General features: G+C 43.6%; 1 protein-coding gene across 6 annotated transcripts in view; it reads left to right on the top strand.

Annotated features, from left to right (window-relative positions):
* Positions 1-14,181, top strand: part of LOC125450829 (xanthine dehydrogenase-like) — a 217,017-nt gene that overhangs the window by 123,497 nt on the left and 79,339 nt on the right. For all 6 annotated transcript variants that reach the window (XM_048527126.2, XM_048527123.2, XM_048527122.2 and 3 more), the window contains 2 exons: positions 4,903-5,119; positions 9,370-9,587. In XM_048527126.2, coding sequence (XP_048383083.1) covers positions 4,903-5,119; positions 9,370-9,587 — 435 coding nt within the window. The remainder of the gene's footprint in view (positions 1-4,902; positions 5,120-9,369; positions 9,588-14,181) is intronic.

Below are 14,181 nucleotides of genomic sequence, written 5' to 3' on the forward strand. Positions count from 1 at the left end.
GAGGAGGCCAGCACATCCTCGCAGAAGACAAAGCTGAGCATTTGCATCCACCTTCAGCCAGAAGTGCTGAGTGAGCGATTCATTTTGGCCTCCTCCAGCATTGCATTGCAGTTACCAGTTTTCAACCAAGTTGCTTCATTCCCTGTGATATCAAGAAATGGTAGAATGGATACTGCAAGGATTTTGATCCCTGACCACATTCTGGCAACAGTAATGAAGATATTTGTTCCAGAGCTCGCTGCATCCTCAGCCAACCTGCTCCAGTACAGTGTCAATAGACAATAGGTGCAGGAGTAGGCCATTTGGCCCCTCGAGCCAGCACCACCATTCATTATGATCATGGCTGGTCCATGGGTGTCAATGTGAAGACACCCCTACTGGCAGTGATCTATAATTTGTTTGAATTTTACATTCAATCGGAAATAGAGGGTCTGAGACTATTACTTTACATGTAAATAAGGTGAATTCTGAGAGTATAAAAGCGGTGCTGGCTAAAGTGAACTGGCACATTAGGTAAAAAATCAATGCTGATGTTGTGGCAAATGCTTAAGGGGATATTTCAGAATACACAGAATAGATACATTAAATCAGCAAGGAAAAATGTTAACGGATGGACGTACCATCTGTCTTTGGCTAGTATCAGGCTAAAAGAAAAAGTCCAAAGACAAGTGGCAGATCAAAAGATTTGACAGAATATTAGAAACAGCTGAGCATAAAAAGAAAGGAATTAAAAAAACCTAGTCAGAAATATAGAAACAAATTGTAGGAGTCGATATAAATATTTCAAAAGGAGTGGAAAAAAATGTCCTTTGTTTCTATAGAAAGATACTGGAGAATCATTAATAGAAAATTGAACTGAACAGATATCTTGCATTGGTCTTCACTATAATGGACACAGATAACATCCTAGAAGCAGCAATGAAGCAGGAAGTGGAAGGGAGAGAGGAACTTTGTTAAACATAATCACCAGAGAAGTACTCATTAAATTATTGGAGCTGAGGACTAACAAGTGGCTGGGGCCTGATGGGTTTCATCCTAGGCTCTTAAAAGAAGGAGCTAGTAAGAGAGTTGATACTTTGGATTTAATTTTTCTAAGCTCCCTTGATTCGCAGACAGTCTCATTAGATTAGAAGACAGCAAATGTAACTCCTTCATTAAAAAAGGGAGGGAGACAGAGAGTAGGAGATCAGTAACTTAACATTTTCCCAATAACAGATGTTGGAAGTTCCAATTAAAGAAAGTATAATAGGGCACTTGGATAAATTCATGATAATCAGGCAGAGTCAAAGTGGCTTTGCAACAGTGATTAATCTTATTGGAATTCTTTGAGGAAGCAGAACACATGCTCTTGATAAAGGGGAATCAGTTGATGTACTGAACTTAGATTTCCAGAATGCTTTTGATAAGATGCTCATCAGAGGCTGTTGTGGAAAATAAGACCTCTTTGTATAGGGGATTGCATATTGGCATGATAAATATTCATTGGCTAACTGAAAGCAGAGAGTAGGCATAAATGAGTGTTTTTTAAGATTGGCAGGGTGCAAAGAGTGGTAGGCCACAAAGTTTGATGCTTGGACCTCTACTTTTCACAGTTGACATAAATGACTTCGATGAAGGGATGAACAATATAGTTCTTAAATTTGCTGATGGTGCAAAGAAGGGTAGGAAAGTAAGTTGTGAAGAGTACACAGAGGCTAGAAAAAGGTACATCAGTTAAATGAATGAATAAAGATGCAGCAAATGGAGTATAATAGGTGCATGTGGAATTATACATCTTGGAAGAATAAAAAGAAAGCATATTGTCTGACTGGTGAGAAATTGCAGAGCTGTGGGATGCAGATGGATCTGAGTGTCTAAGTTAATGAGTTGTAAAAGGTTTATGTGCAAGTGCAGCAAATAATTAGTGAAGCTTATAGAATTTTATATATTACAAAGCTAATTGCATATAACAATACGGAGGTAATAGTTCAGCTGTACAGTATTTGCCAGACCTTGCCATCAAAGCATGATTTGGCTGATTGTGGAGCCTGATCAAGGAGCCTCAACAAAACTACAGTAATTGAGAATGGGGGAAAACCGTCCACAGTTGGAATCATGCACAATGGAAGGTGCTTCTTGTTGGAGATCATTTCCTTCAGTTGCAGGACAGCACCACAGGAGTTCCACAGAATAATATTCCAGACCTAACCACTTTTAGCTGCTTCATCATGAATGTTTGCTTCATCCTAAGGTCAGATGTTCGCTGATAATTGCACAACGTTCAGCTCTATTCACACTTCCGCAGGTACTGAAGCAGTCCATGTCCAAATGGAGTAAGACCTGAGCAATATCCAGGCTTGGTTGAGAAGAGGCAAGTAACTTGCACGTAACATGGACCACCCCAAACCCCTTCAACTATATTAAGAAGACAGCTTAACCCCAATTCTTCTTATTTTTAAAGGCAAGAATAAGGTGTTATGGCAGGATGCAATATGCTTGGTCAAACTACCAGGCTCAAAGCAAAACTTACTTGATTCTTGGATGACAGTTAAAATACAAACAAAAGAAACAAATATTGGAATAACTTAATTCTATTGGGAAAATACTAACCAGCATTTGTTTCAATATAGTAACATCTTGTACATACACTCTTGGCAAAGGTAAATTCTGTAAAAGAGATCGTCTATGTGCACTTCTCCAGTCCAGGAGGAAAGGACGTCAAGAGAAAACTCTGGGATAGCAAGAAGTGCGCTGGAGTCAGAGTCAATGCACTATGGAGCTGGAGGAACACAGGTCACGTAGCATCAGAGGAGCAGGACAGAAGCCGTGTGTGTGTGTGTGTGTGTGTGTGTGTGTGTGTGTGTGAAAAAGAGAGAGAGAACTCAAACACTTCGCTGTAGCAGGGAGACATGTATAGCAGCTTTCAGACCCAACAACAATTGAAAGTTAAAACTAAAATCCTAATTCTGTGGGAGCTTGACCCCACCCATTCAGGCTGCTTTCGTTGTTCCAACTTTTAAAAAGACAAGGCCTCACAAACTGTTTATTGTATTGGCTTGGCACTCTTTCTCAACTCTTCATTTAAAAAAAAACTAGGACAAAATACACCTCATAAAGCCATGGTATCGTCACATGTGCCACACAAGGACAAATAATAGCCATTTCCACTAAGCGGGAATCTAACCAACTGCTGTTAATGTTCGACGGCATTAACATCACTGAATCTCTCATTACCGATATCCTGGGGGTTGCAATCAAGTAAAGACTGAACTGGACCAACCATATAAATACTGTGGTTACCAGAACCGGTTAGGGGCTAGAAATTCTGCACTAAGTAACTCAACCCCTGTATCTGTAATTCCTATCCATCATCTACAAGGCAGAAATCAGGAGTGTAATTGAATATTAAGATAATAAAATGTGAGGCTGGATGAACACAGCAGGCCAAGCAGCATCTCAGGAGCACAAAAGCTGACGTTTTGGGCCTGGACCCTTCATCAGAGAGGGGGATGGGGAGAGGGAACTGGAATAAATAGGGAGAGAGGGGGAGGCGGACCGAAGATGGAGAGTAAAGAAGATAGGTGGAGAGAGTATAGGTGGGGAGGTAGGGAGGGGATAGGTCAGTCCAGGGAAGACGGACAGGTCAAGGAGGTGGGATGAGTTAGTAGGTAGATGGGGGTGCGGCTTGGGGTGGGAGGAAGGGATGGATGAGAGGAAGAACCGCTTAGGGAGGCAGAGACAGGTTGGACTGGTTTTGGGATGCAGTGGGTGGGGGGGAAGAGCTGGGCTGGTTGTGTGGTTTCACCAGTTTCGGGGTATCCCCTTCCCCTGCTGCATTCCTGGACCGGCCCAGTTCGTCCCCTCCCCCCACTGCACCACACAACCAGCCCAGCTCTTCCCCCCCCCCCCACCCACTGCATCCCAAAACCAGTCCAACCTGTCTCTGCCTCCCTAACCGGTTCTTCCTCTCACCCATCCCTTCCTCCCACCCCAAGCCGCACCCCCATCTACCTACTAACCTCATCCCACCTCCTTGACCTGTCCGTCTTCCCTGGACTGACCTATCCCCTCCCTACCTCCCCACCTATACTCTCTCCACCTATCTCCTTCACTCTCCATCTTCAGTCCGCCTCCCCCTCTCTCCCTATTTATTCCAGTTCCCTCTCCCCATCCCCGTCTCTGATGAAGGGTCCAGGCCCGAAACGTCAGCTTTTGTGCTCCTGAGATGCTGCTTGGCCTGCTGTGTTCATCCAGCCTCACACTTTATTATCTTGGAATTCTCCAGCATCTGCAGTTCCCATTATCTCTGTAATTGAATATTGTCCACTTCCCTGAATGAATGCAGCTCCAAAAATACTCAAAAGCTCGATGCCATACAGATTGTCGAAACTCTCAATCTCTACCATCTAGTAGATGCATGAAGGCACCGCCACCTGCAAGTTTTTCTCCAAACCATGCACTATCATGACTTGGAAACGTACTGCCTTTTTTTCAGTCAGTATAAACTTCTTTATCGTAAGTATAGCTATAACCCAAGGGTTTCAGCAGTTCAAGAAAGCTGTTCACCACTGTCTTCTCAGGGCAAATTGTGTTGGACTGGCCAGCAATGTCCACAATCCATGAAGAAGTAAATATAGTGTTAAAAAGTGATAAAAGTTACATGACAAATTAATCTGTTTTAATAGGCTCTGGTTGATTAACAATAGCATTGCTAGCAAATCCTGTTCTCAAATTGTATTGTGACACCATAAAAAGTAATAGGAGAGTAAACAGGCATATTTTTTGCTCTAATGAACTGTAGCAATTTGAATAGTGTGATCCTTATTTTATTGCACTTACTTTGCAGTTTTTAACATTTTTAGGAATTGATAAGCTTATTATATTCAGAGATGTTTCTAATTTATGTTCACTTCTTGCCCAAAGGATTTGGTGGTCTGTCCCAAGATAAAGAGACCTTGTATTCGGAGCTCCTTGGGTGAAATTGCATCTTCCACTCGTCCAGCAGAGGGCACCACCAGTATGCTTTTCTCAAAGGATAGTCGAAAATGGTTCCAGCCCACAGAACTACCACAGCTCTATCTATTAATGCAGGAGTACTCACATGAAGCTGTCAGACTTGTAAATGGAGATACGGCAAAAGGTGCTTAAAATGAAGGAAATTGTACAAATTGTGAAATTGATTGCAAAGTTCTGTCTGTTTTTCAGAAACTTGATATTGTTTTCCACATCAGCAGAGAGCCATTTGAATAATGCATTTCAGATGATATATCAGCAAGTGCTTTTTTTGAATCAACTGTACAAATATTTTTCACGAAATGGTTAACATTTTCTCTGCTGACTAGGAAATGGTGATTCAGCCCAACTTAGTACAATGGTTGCTGTCAGAGACTTTGTCCAACTTGTTCATAATCGGAGATAGTAGGAACTGCAGATGCTGGAGAATCTGAGATAACAAGGTGTAGAGCTGGATGAACACAGCCAGCCAAGCAGCATCAGACGAGCAGGAAAGCTAATGTTTCAGGCCTAGACACTTCTCCATTCCAGGCGGCAAGAAGAACTGCCACATCAAGCAGATGTTTACCTGCACATCTGCTAATGTATACTGTAGGTATACTGTATCTGCTGTTCCAGATGTGGCCTCCTCTACATTGGGGAAACCAAGCAGAGGCTTGGGGACCACTTTGCAGAACACTGATGCTTGGTTCACAATAAACAAGTCCCCCTCCCATTCCTCAGAGGACATGTCCATCCTGGGCCTCCTGCAGCAGCACACCGATGCCACCCAAAGGTTGCAGGAACAGCATCTCATATTTCACGTGGAAACCCTGCAGCCCAATGGTATCAATGTGGACTTCACAAGCTTCAAAATCTCCCCTCTCCCAAACACATCCCAAAACTAGCCCAGCTTGTCCCTGCCTCCCTAACCTGTCCTTCCTCCCTCCTCACCCCTCCTCCCATCTCAAGCCCCACCCCATCTCCTACCTACCAATCTCATCCTGCCCCCTTGACCTGTCCGTCCTCCCTGGACTGACCTATCTCCTCCCTACCTTCCCACCTACACTCGCCTTTACTGGCTCCATCCCTGGCTCTTTAACTTGTCTATCTCCTCTCCACCTATCTTCTCCTCTATCCATCTTCTGCCCACCTCCCTCTCTCTCCCTGTTTATTTCGGAACCCCCTTCCCCTCCCTCTTTTCTGAAGAAGGGTCTAGACCCGAAATGTCAGCTTTTCTTCTCTAATGCTGCTTGGCCTGCTGTGTTCATCCAGCTCTACACCTTGTTATCTCTTGTTCATAACTTGAGGGGGTTTTGCCATTTATGCCACTCTTACTCCCTGATTCCCAAGGATAATTTGTGAAAGCTTCAGGATATGAATCCAGCGCCATTATCACCACAGTATAAATTTGACCAGTAGATTTATCTTGTGCATAAATTATTACTGATCAAAATGTGAGAGTGAGAGATGCTTAGCCTGTGAGTTAACTTATGGCAGTTTGTTTAACCAGTTTTCTTTATAGATCTATGGAAGGTTTAATTGGAAAAGCATGCCAGTCTCTTTATATCACAGCTGTCCTTCTTGATTCCTTCCTGACACAGTGGGCAGAATTTAGATCCGAGAGTGGGAGCTCCCTCCAAAGTGGTTGAAGAAGCATTAGGACTCTCGCGTCACTTCTGTCCAGCACAACGACATTTTTTTTACGTGCGGTTGGATGTTTATCAGCCCAGCATCGAAAGCGTAGGAGAGTGGAAATCCGAACGCTGTGAGCTGTTGTTGTCTATGGCCAGCACTGTGACCGTTTTCTTGCGGTCAGTAAGGCTTGGAGACCTCTAACAGGAATTATCGCAGCATGACTGAATACATCTGAGGCAAGTCAGATGGGGAGGTTGACATGAGCGAGGAGGAGATTGGAGGGACCAAATGTTAGGAAATGCGTTGGGAGGAGGTGGTGATATCCCTGTGGCAAATTACCTACCCCTTACCATATCCTGGCACAGAGCGTCCAAGAGGGACACCCCCATCGCTCCACAGGTAGGCACAGTATTTGCCTCAGAGTGGCTCTCTCAACTTTATTGACATCTTGCCCCCAGCAGGTGGTGAAAGTTCCTGGGTCGCCACCCCCAGTAAATTAGAATCAGTTTTCTCAAGCCAGGTAACTGCCGTGGGTATGACACGCAGTTTTCCTCGCCTTTTCATCATCATGCTCAGTCAACCCACTGAATTAAATCCCAGCCATTGTGCGTGAAATAGAGCCAAGTACGTTCAGTTCATCTGATTTCTAAAGTCCGAGGCCTTGCTCTCCGCTCCACCCTCTGCAACTCGATCTTCAGCTTCCTGCCCCATGGACCACAATCAGTGAGGATGGGTAACTGCATCTCCTCCACAATAACACCCAACACTGGAGCCACCCCAAAGATGTGTCCTCCGTCCCCTACTGTACTCCCTGTACACCCACGGCTGTGTTGCCAAATTCCAAATGAACACCTTCTACAAGCTAACGGCAACACCGTACTGGGGCAGATATCTAACGACGACGAGTCAAAATACGGAAGGGAGATAGAGGGCTTGGTGAGGTGGTGCAATGAAAACAATCTGTTTCTCACATCGGTTAAACGAAAGAACTGATCATCGACTTCAGAAAGAAAGGAGGAGAGCATGCCCACATCAACATCAATGGAACTGAGATCGAGAGGGTGAAGAGCATCAAGTTCCTTGGAGAGATGATAACTTATAACCTGTCCTGGGCTTCCCCATAAATGCAACAGCCATGAAGGCACAATAATGCCTCTTCTTCGTAAGGCAGCTCAGGAAATTTGGGATGTCCATAAGATCCCTCATCAACTCCTACAGATGTACGACTGAAAGCATTCTGTCAGAATGCATAACAGCCTGGCATAGCAACTGCTCTGCCCAGGACCATAAGAAACCACAGCAGGTGGTGTGCACAGCCCAGACCTCACGGAAGCCAACCTTCCATCTGTGGACTGTATATACATGGCTTGCTGCTGTGGAAAGGTGGCCTACATCATCAAAGAGCCATCACACCCTGGCAATGACCTCCTTCAACCCCTTCCTCCATGCAGAAAGTACAGAAGCCTGAACACACGCACAGGCAGGTTCAGGAACAGCTTCTTTCCAGCTATTATCAGACCGTTGAATGCCACTTGCCTCAAATAATGTAACCTGTATGCATCTAAATCTTTTTGATCTATACATCCTTTGCTTGCTGTGATCTGCCTGTGCTGCTTGTAAACAAATCTTCTCACTGTATTTCGGTGCACGTGACAACAAAATCAATCAATCAATCAATATTTTCCCAATGTCATTTACTTTTTGCCAGTTCTGAATTGTTTTGTTTCCTTTGACTACTTTCAACATAAATCTTCTACTGTGGTTTTGGTATGACGTGGCTTTAGGAATACAAGGAATTGTGGGCACTGTTGTCACTATATTGGTTGGTACAAATTGCTTCGAAACACAACCCATTTGTGTGAGACGCAGGCAGTGGAGATGAAATAAACAGGAAAAAACTCGCATAACTTTGCAAATTTTAAGATCAAGAAGTGCAAGCAAAGCATTATTATCAGATATCAATTTCAGTGCCAACAAAGTGGACTTTGTTTGCCGAATGTGAGATGGAAGTCCAGCATAGCAAAGCCAAAGTTGAAACAAACAAATTTATTCGGGAGTTGATCCTAACTGGCTTGTGGTTCTTTACGCAGAGGGTGGTGGGTGCCTGGAACGCGTTGCCAGCAGAGGTGGTAGACACAGACATGTTAGCATCTTTTAAGATATATTTGGACAGGTACATGGATGGGCAGGGAGCAAATGGACCCAGACCGTTAGAAAATAGATGACAGGTTAGACAGAGGATCTTGATCGATGCAGGCTTGGAGGGCCGAAGGGCCTGTTCCTGTGCTGTAAGTTTCTTTGTTTCTTTGTTTCTTTTACCTTCCCCAGTCTCACCCCTCCTTTCTCTATTTATTTCCAAGCTCCCTTCCCCCTCCCCATTTCTGAAAAACAGTCCAGACCCGAAATGTCAGCTTTCCTGCTCCTCTCATGCTTCCTGGCCTGCTGTGTTCATCCGGCACCACACTGTGTTATCTCTGACTCCAGCATCGGCAGTTCTTGGTATCTCTGATAGTATTTGAGTAGTGTTTTGCTTAACATTGAGTAGTTTGACCAATCGAATTGCATCTGAAACACAGCACCTGACATTTATCTTTAAAATAAGAAAAAATTAGGGCCTAGGCTACCTTTGTAATATATTTTGAGGCTGCCTAGCCTGGTCCATAACACTTCTTTATTTTAAAGATACCTCACCTTCGAAAGTACAAACAATTCCAAAGAGTTAAAAACAAATAAATCTTCTGATTAATAATCTTCCCACAGGAGTTTACAAGAAAGATGGACCTTATCAAGTTCTCATTGATGTGAAAGGAATCCCTGATCTTTACGAGGTCACTATGGGACCTAATGGCTTAAAGGTGTTTTCCAACGTTACCCTGAGTTCACTCATCGACTACCTGAAACAGTATTCTGACCAATCACCATCTTACAACGTTATAGCTCGTCATTTGCTCAAGGTTGCAAATGGGCCTGTGCGAAACGTAAGTTTATTGCTGTTTTAGTTGTGTGAAAACATCTCTAGTTTCTGCAAGACATGTTGTTGGTTTATTAATTGTCATTAATAAACTACAGCTGTCACAGACAATCCATTATTGGACAACTCGCTAACCTTTTATTCTACTTTCAGATGAGAAAAGGGGACAAAGATAACTTGATTTTTCTGACCTCTCGAACTAACCGTCATGGCCTGTACTTATCTCAGCCTGTGCTATTACAGCTATTTCTCTGTAGTGTTTTCTCTGGGCCTTTGTTCGCTGTTTCCTCATCTTCCTCATGTCTGCCCAGTCATACTGTTTTGTATTTCTCCCCTCCCTGATGTCTTGAACCCTCAATTCTAATCTCCTGCTCGTATCTCAGACTTGACTCCAGCCATATAAATTAATTGCCCTGTGCGCTACTCTCTGTACTCTTTGAAGGGCTCAATGAGGCACCAGTTGTCGCCTTGTTATGAGAATCAATGCTAATCGCTCAGCCTCCATTCTCAGTGGCTTTCCTGATTTAGGGGCTTAATTTCAACAACTTCCTCTCGCAATTTCTGACACCTTGATGTTTCCAGTTATCAATAATGACTGGCCCTACCAGACTTTAATACAGAACGACTGTTCACGCACAAATCTGCCATGTATCGTACATGACCTAATTGTGTATGACTGTACTTCTATCAAAGTTGACTCAGCGGTGGTTATGCATTGCTCTTTACTGAGGCCATTCAGCCTGGCTATACTATCCTAACTGCCTTACGCAAATCATTGTCACCGTCGTGCATCCCGTGTTTTCGAACCCCACATCTTCCCCTCCTCTCAACACACCCGTTCGTTTTTTTATTGAGCCAACATCCATCCTTTTCTCCCAGATTCTCTGTGCTCCCAATATTCGGTGATTTCAATTTTTATCTCCAGTTATGTCGCTGTGTCTTTGCTTTACACAATAAACAATATCTTTTTAATGTCACGTTTACTCTGTTATAGGAGTACAGTGAAAAACCTTTACAATATCTGCCTTCTTACGGCGACATCTCAGGTACGAGTCCCTTGGTACAGTTCTCGAATACAGCAGAGGAATAGAAGTATTTGCTTAATCACAGAGTTGAAATTAAGTTTAAAAATAGGAAAATTTCAAGGCATTAACATCACAGTGTTCCAAGGTAAGTTCTAAGGTAAGGATTGTCCCCTCACGCTGGGGTCCAGCCTAGACTTGCTGCCTGCAGTCTGCTCTGGGGTTGCTTCCCTGTGCTCCTGTGGGGCTTCTTCCCTGTGCTGCTCCAGGCTGTCTGTACACACGCTGCTCCAGGCTCACTGCTCACGGTGTCTGGGGCTCTCGGGGCGTGCCCGCACGACCTAGAGCACAAGGCCACACTCCCTGTGCTGGTTCCACTGTGGGACTCGACCCGTTCTCTCTCCGCACCACTGCAGGACTTGGCCCACTGGCTCTGCTCCGTTGTGGGACTTGACCCGCTCGCTCCACAAATCCACTCTCTGGAGTTTGGAGTGGCTTAGGCGGGTAAGGGAAAGCCACAAAGAGAGGAGAAAGGAAACAGGGGAAAATGGTAAAGGGACCGGCATGCAGAGGAGATCTGACTGGAGCATCCGACTCTGCTGCCATCTTGACCACAAGTCACTGACCTCATGTCCTTCCATGGCCTGTCCTAACCGCATAGTGAGGTGTCTCCCCTTGACTCTGCTGTCTCACAGACTCCCTGATGTTATGATATGGATTACCAAAATAACCATTTTCAACACTGCCTCCCCTTTAATGGTACTCATTTCGACGTCTAATCTGGTCAGAATTATTCGCCAAACCACTGGCATTTGCAGTCTGATTTTTACCTCCTTTTGCCAAGATACTGCTACATCAACCTTTCTGCTCAACCACTTCCTTATCTCCATCTTTGGTCTTGACTCGGTTAAATCCCTACATTCTGCTCAGGCCCCTTATATGGCAACAATCCTCACTTTGCCATGTCCAAAGAGTACACACTTGATGCTCATCCATCCATTGCCAGATAAATTCTGCCCTTTCTTTGGAAAAGCCTTAATAAATTGCAGTCTCTGGGAGTGCATTGTATTTTTTCTCTTTATCCTCTGTGTGATCTTTGGCATGATTGAACACAATCTTCTCTTGTTAATGTTGCTACTCTCCTGGCAGTAGCTCGTGCAGGAGAGTATTGATCACGCAGGAGTTATGCGTCCAGTGGGATGCGTACAGCTACATCTGAAAGCACATTGGGTTCACGTGTCATCAGTTAAAGCAGTGGAGTGATTCATCAATTCCTTTATACATCCTTCTTGCTATTCCCTGTTTCTTTGGTCATTCTTCGCCAATGCTGACTACACCTTCACTTATCCTTTAAATATTTATTGCAGAGAATTTTATTCTCTGCTCTCCTGATTTCTGTTCAGCCTAGTACCAATTCAACAATTAACATTCTGTTCTAACATCTAACCTTCAGCCAAGTGTTATGTTCAATGATGTTCTGTTCAGGCACTGATTTACACCAATTTAACCTCCTATCATGACTGTTTCCCAGCCATGTGTGTAACATTGGTTATTTCACCTTCCTTATTATCCTGTACAGTTAAATCCAGATTTCACAATCCATAAACTTCAACTCACCATCTCGTACATCATGGCTGACTTCCTGAAAAATCTAAACCCTACACGCTCCCCTACGCCTATCCCAGAATTTTAATTCGCCTCTCAATAGCCTGGAGCTTCTTAAGCAGTCAGTGGATTTTTATAGAATAGAATCACAGGGTTGTACTGAGGGAGCAAATTCAACACATTGCGCTGCCATGGCTGTCCGAAGAGCTACTTAGCTATTCCTTACTCTCCTGCTTCATACCTTTTTGTTATATTTGTTTATTTTTAACTTCAGAGGAGTATCCAATTCCCGTTCGGAAATAACAGTTGAATTGACTAGCATTGCGTTCTTAGTCACTGCACTCCGGATCCTAAGCATTTGCTGCATAATAAAAAAAGACTTCCTCATGTTGGTTCTTTTACTGATCTTAAATTGATATGTTTCAGTTCCAGACCATCCCACTATTGGGAATAGTCTCCCTCTTTCTGCTCTGTCCAGACCCTCATATTTAGAACAACTCTGTCAAATCTTTTTAATTTTCTCTGCTTTAAGACGACTAGCATCTTTAATCTATCCACCTAACCAATGGCTCTCAACCCTAGGACCATTATTCAAAATCTTTTCTGAATCATCTCCTACGTTTGTGAGTTTTCTGCTCCTTTGAGCAGCATGGGAACTGGTGAAAAGGTTGGTAAAATACAGGAAAATTGAAAAAAAAATCAGAATTTCAACATTGAGATTAAATAATTCTGATTTTCTGCTTAAGGTTTAAACAGCAATATCAGAATCTTGTTGAGATGGGTCCCGACCTGAAACGTCGGCTTTCCTGCTCCTCTGATGTTGCCTGGCCTGCTGTGTTCCTCCAGCTCTACACTGTGATGTCTCAGACTCCAGCATCAGCAGTTCTTACTATCTCAGAGTCTTGTTAATGATTGGCGACTACCTTATTTCGTGCATTTGCATCTCAGTATTAGCCTGCTCACCTCATTTGTAAGCAGCTTCTAATTCTTCTTTACTTTCTTGAGAAACTAAACGGTACCAGTTCATGATATGCAAGTCAAAGCAGTTACCTAGCAATGGAAACAAGCAGTTGGCTGCAATTCAGGAGCAGGAAAAGTGATAAGGTCTCCCCAGTAAGTGAGTTAAAATGAGCAGAGGGTAGGAATATTTCGTAGTTTGAGAGGATAAAATGAGTGGGAACTGTTGACTGGGCATGATTTAGACAATATTGAGCTTTGTAATCCATTGTAAGATGAGTGTTTAACAGCAGAGTTAATATGAACGCTGACCCTGAAAGTGTCTTACAGAACACAGAAGATCATTCACCTTTTCCCGTCGGTGCTGTGCATTTCACTGGGACTCTGCACTGACCTGTGTTGCTATCTGTACTCAGGCTGGTTAAGTCTGGTAGAATGGCCTCTTTTGCTGGTCATTTGGGAGAAGCACTGATCTTTCCTCCACTTCCCCATCCATTCCGGTCTCTGTTGGCAAAGCAAGGAGCTTTGTGCCTTTCTGGGCCATTGCCTTTGGGTAACAGAGCAGGATCTCAGTGTGACGGGCATTTAATGGGTGCAACTGGGTTTTCAATATGGCACCAATAGCATAAATATTGTGACATCCTGCCAGTAGTGAGCACTTCTACTTCTCCAGCTGCATGATTCTGTGAGAAAGACGCTGAAGGGAACAATTGCAAATTTAATGAGATGAAGAGTGGAAGGTTGCTCAGAAAAGCCGTCATGGACAGTGGCAGACTAGATACTTTGAATCTCGCACAATTAAACACAGGAAAATTCAGCCTACTGTTCCTAAAATTTTTGGTTCATGGTCAATAAGCTGTTGACCAAAATTCATCCTGCAAAGTTTAAGAAATCAATTTGATCTAGCCTTGCAATTTTGAGTCAGGCACTGAGAGGCAAGTACTGTTGGTAATGCATGTGGCCCAGGACAGTTCCTGTTGCCTGAGATTTATGTGTCCATGTTTTATATTTTCTTAA

The sequence above is a fragment of the Stegostoma tigrinum genome, chromosome 3 (genome assembly GCF_030684315.1).
Source record: "Stegostoma tigrinum isolate sSteTig4 chromosome 3, sSteTig4.hap1, whole genome shotgun sequence".
In the NCBI taxonomy this organism is placed as follows: Eukaryota; Metazoa; Chordata; class Chondrichthyes; order Orectolobiformes; family Stegostomatidae; genus Stegostoma; species Stegostoma tigrinum.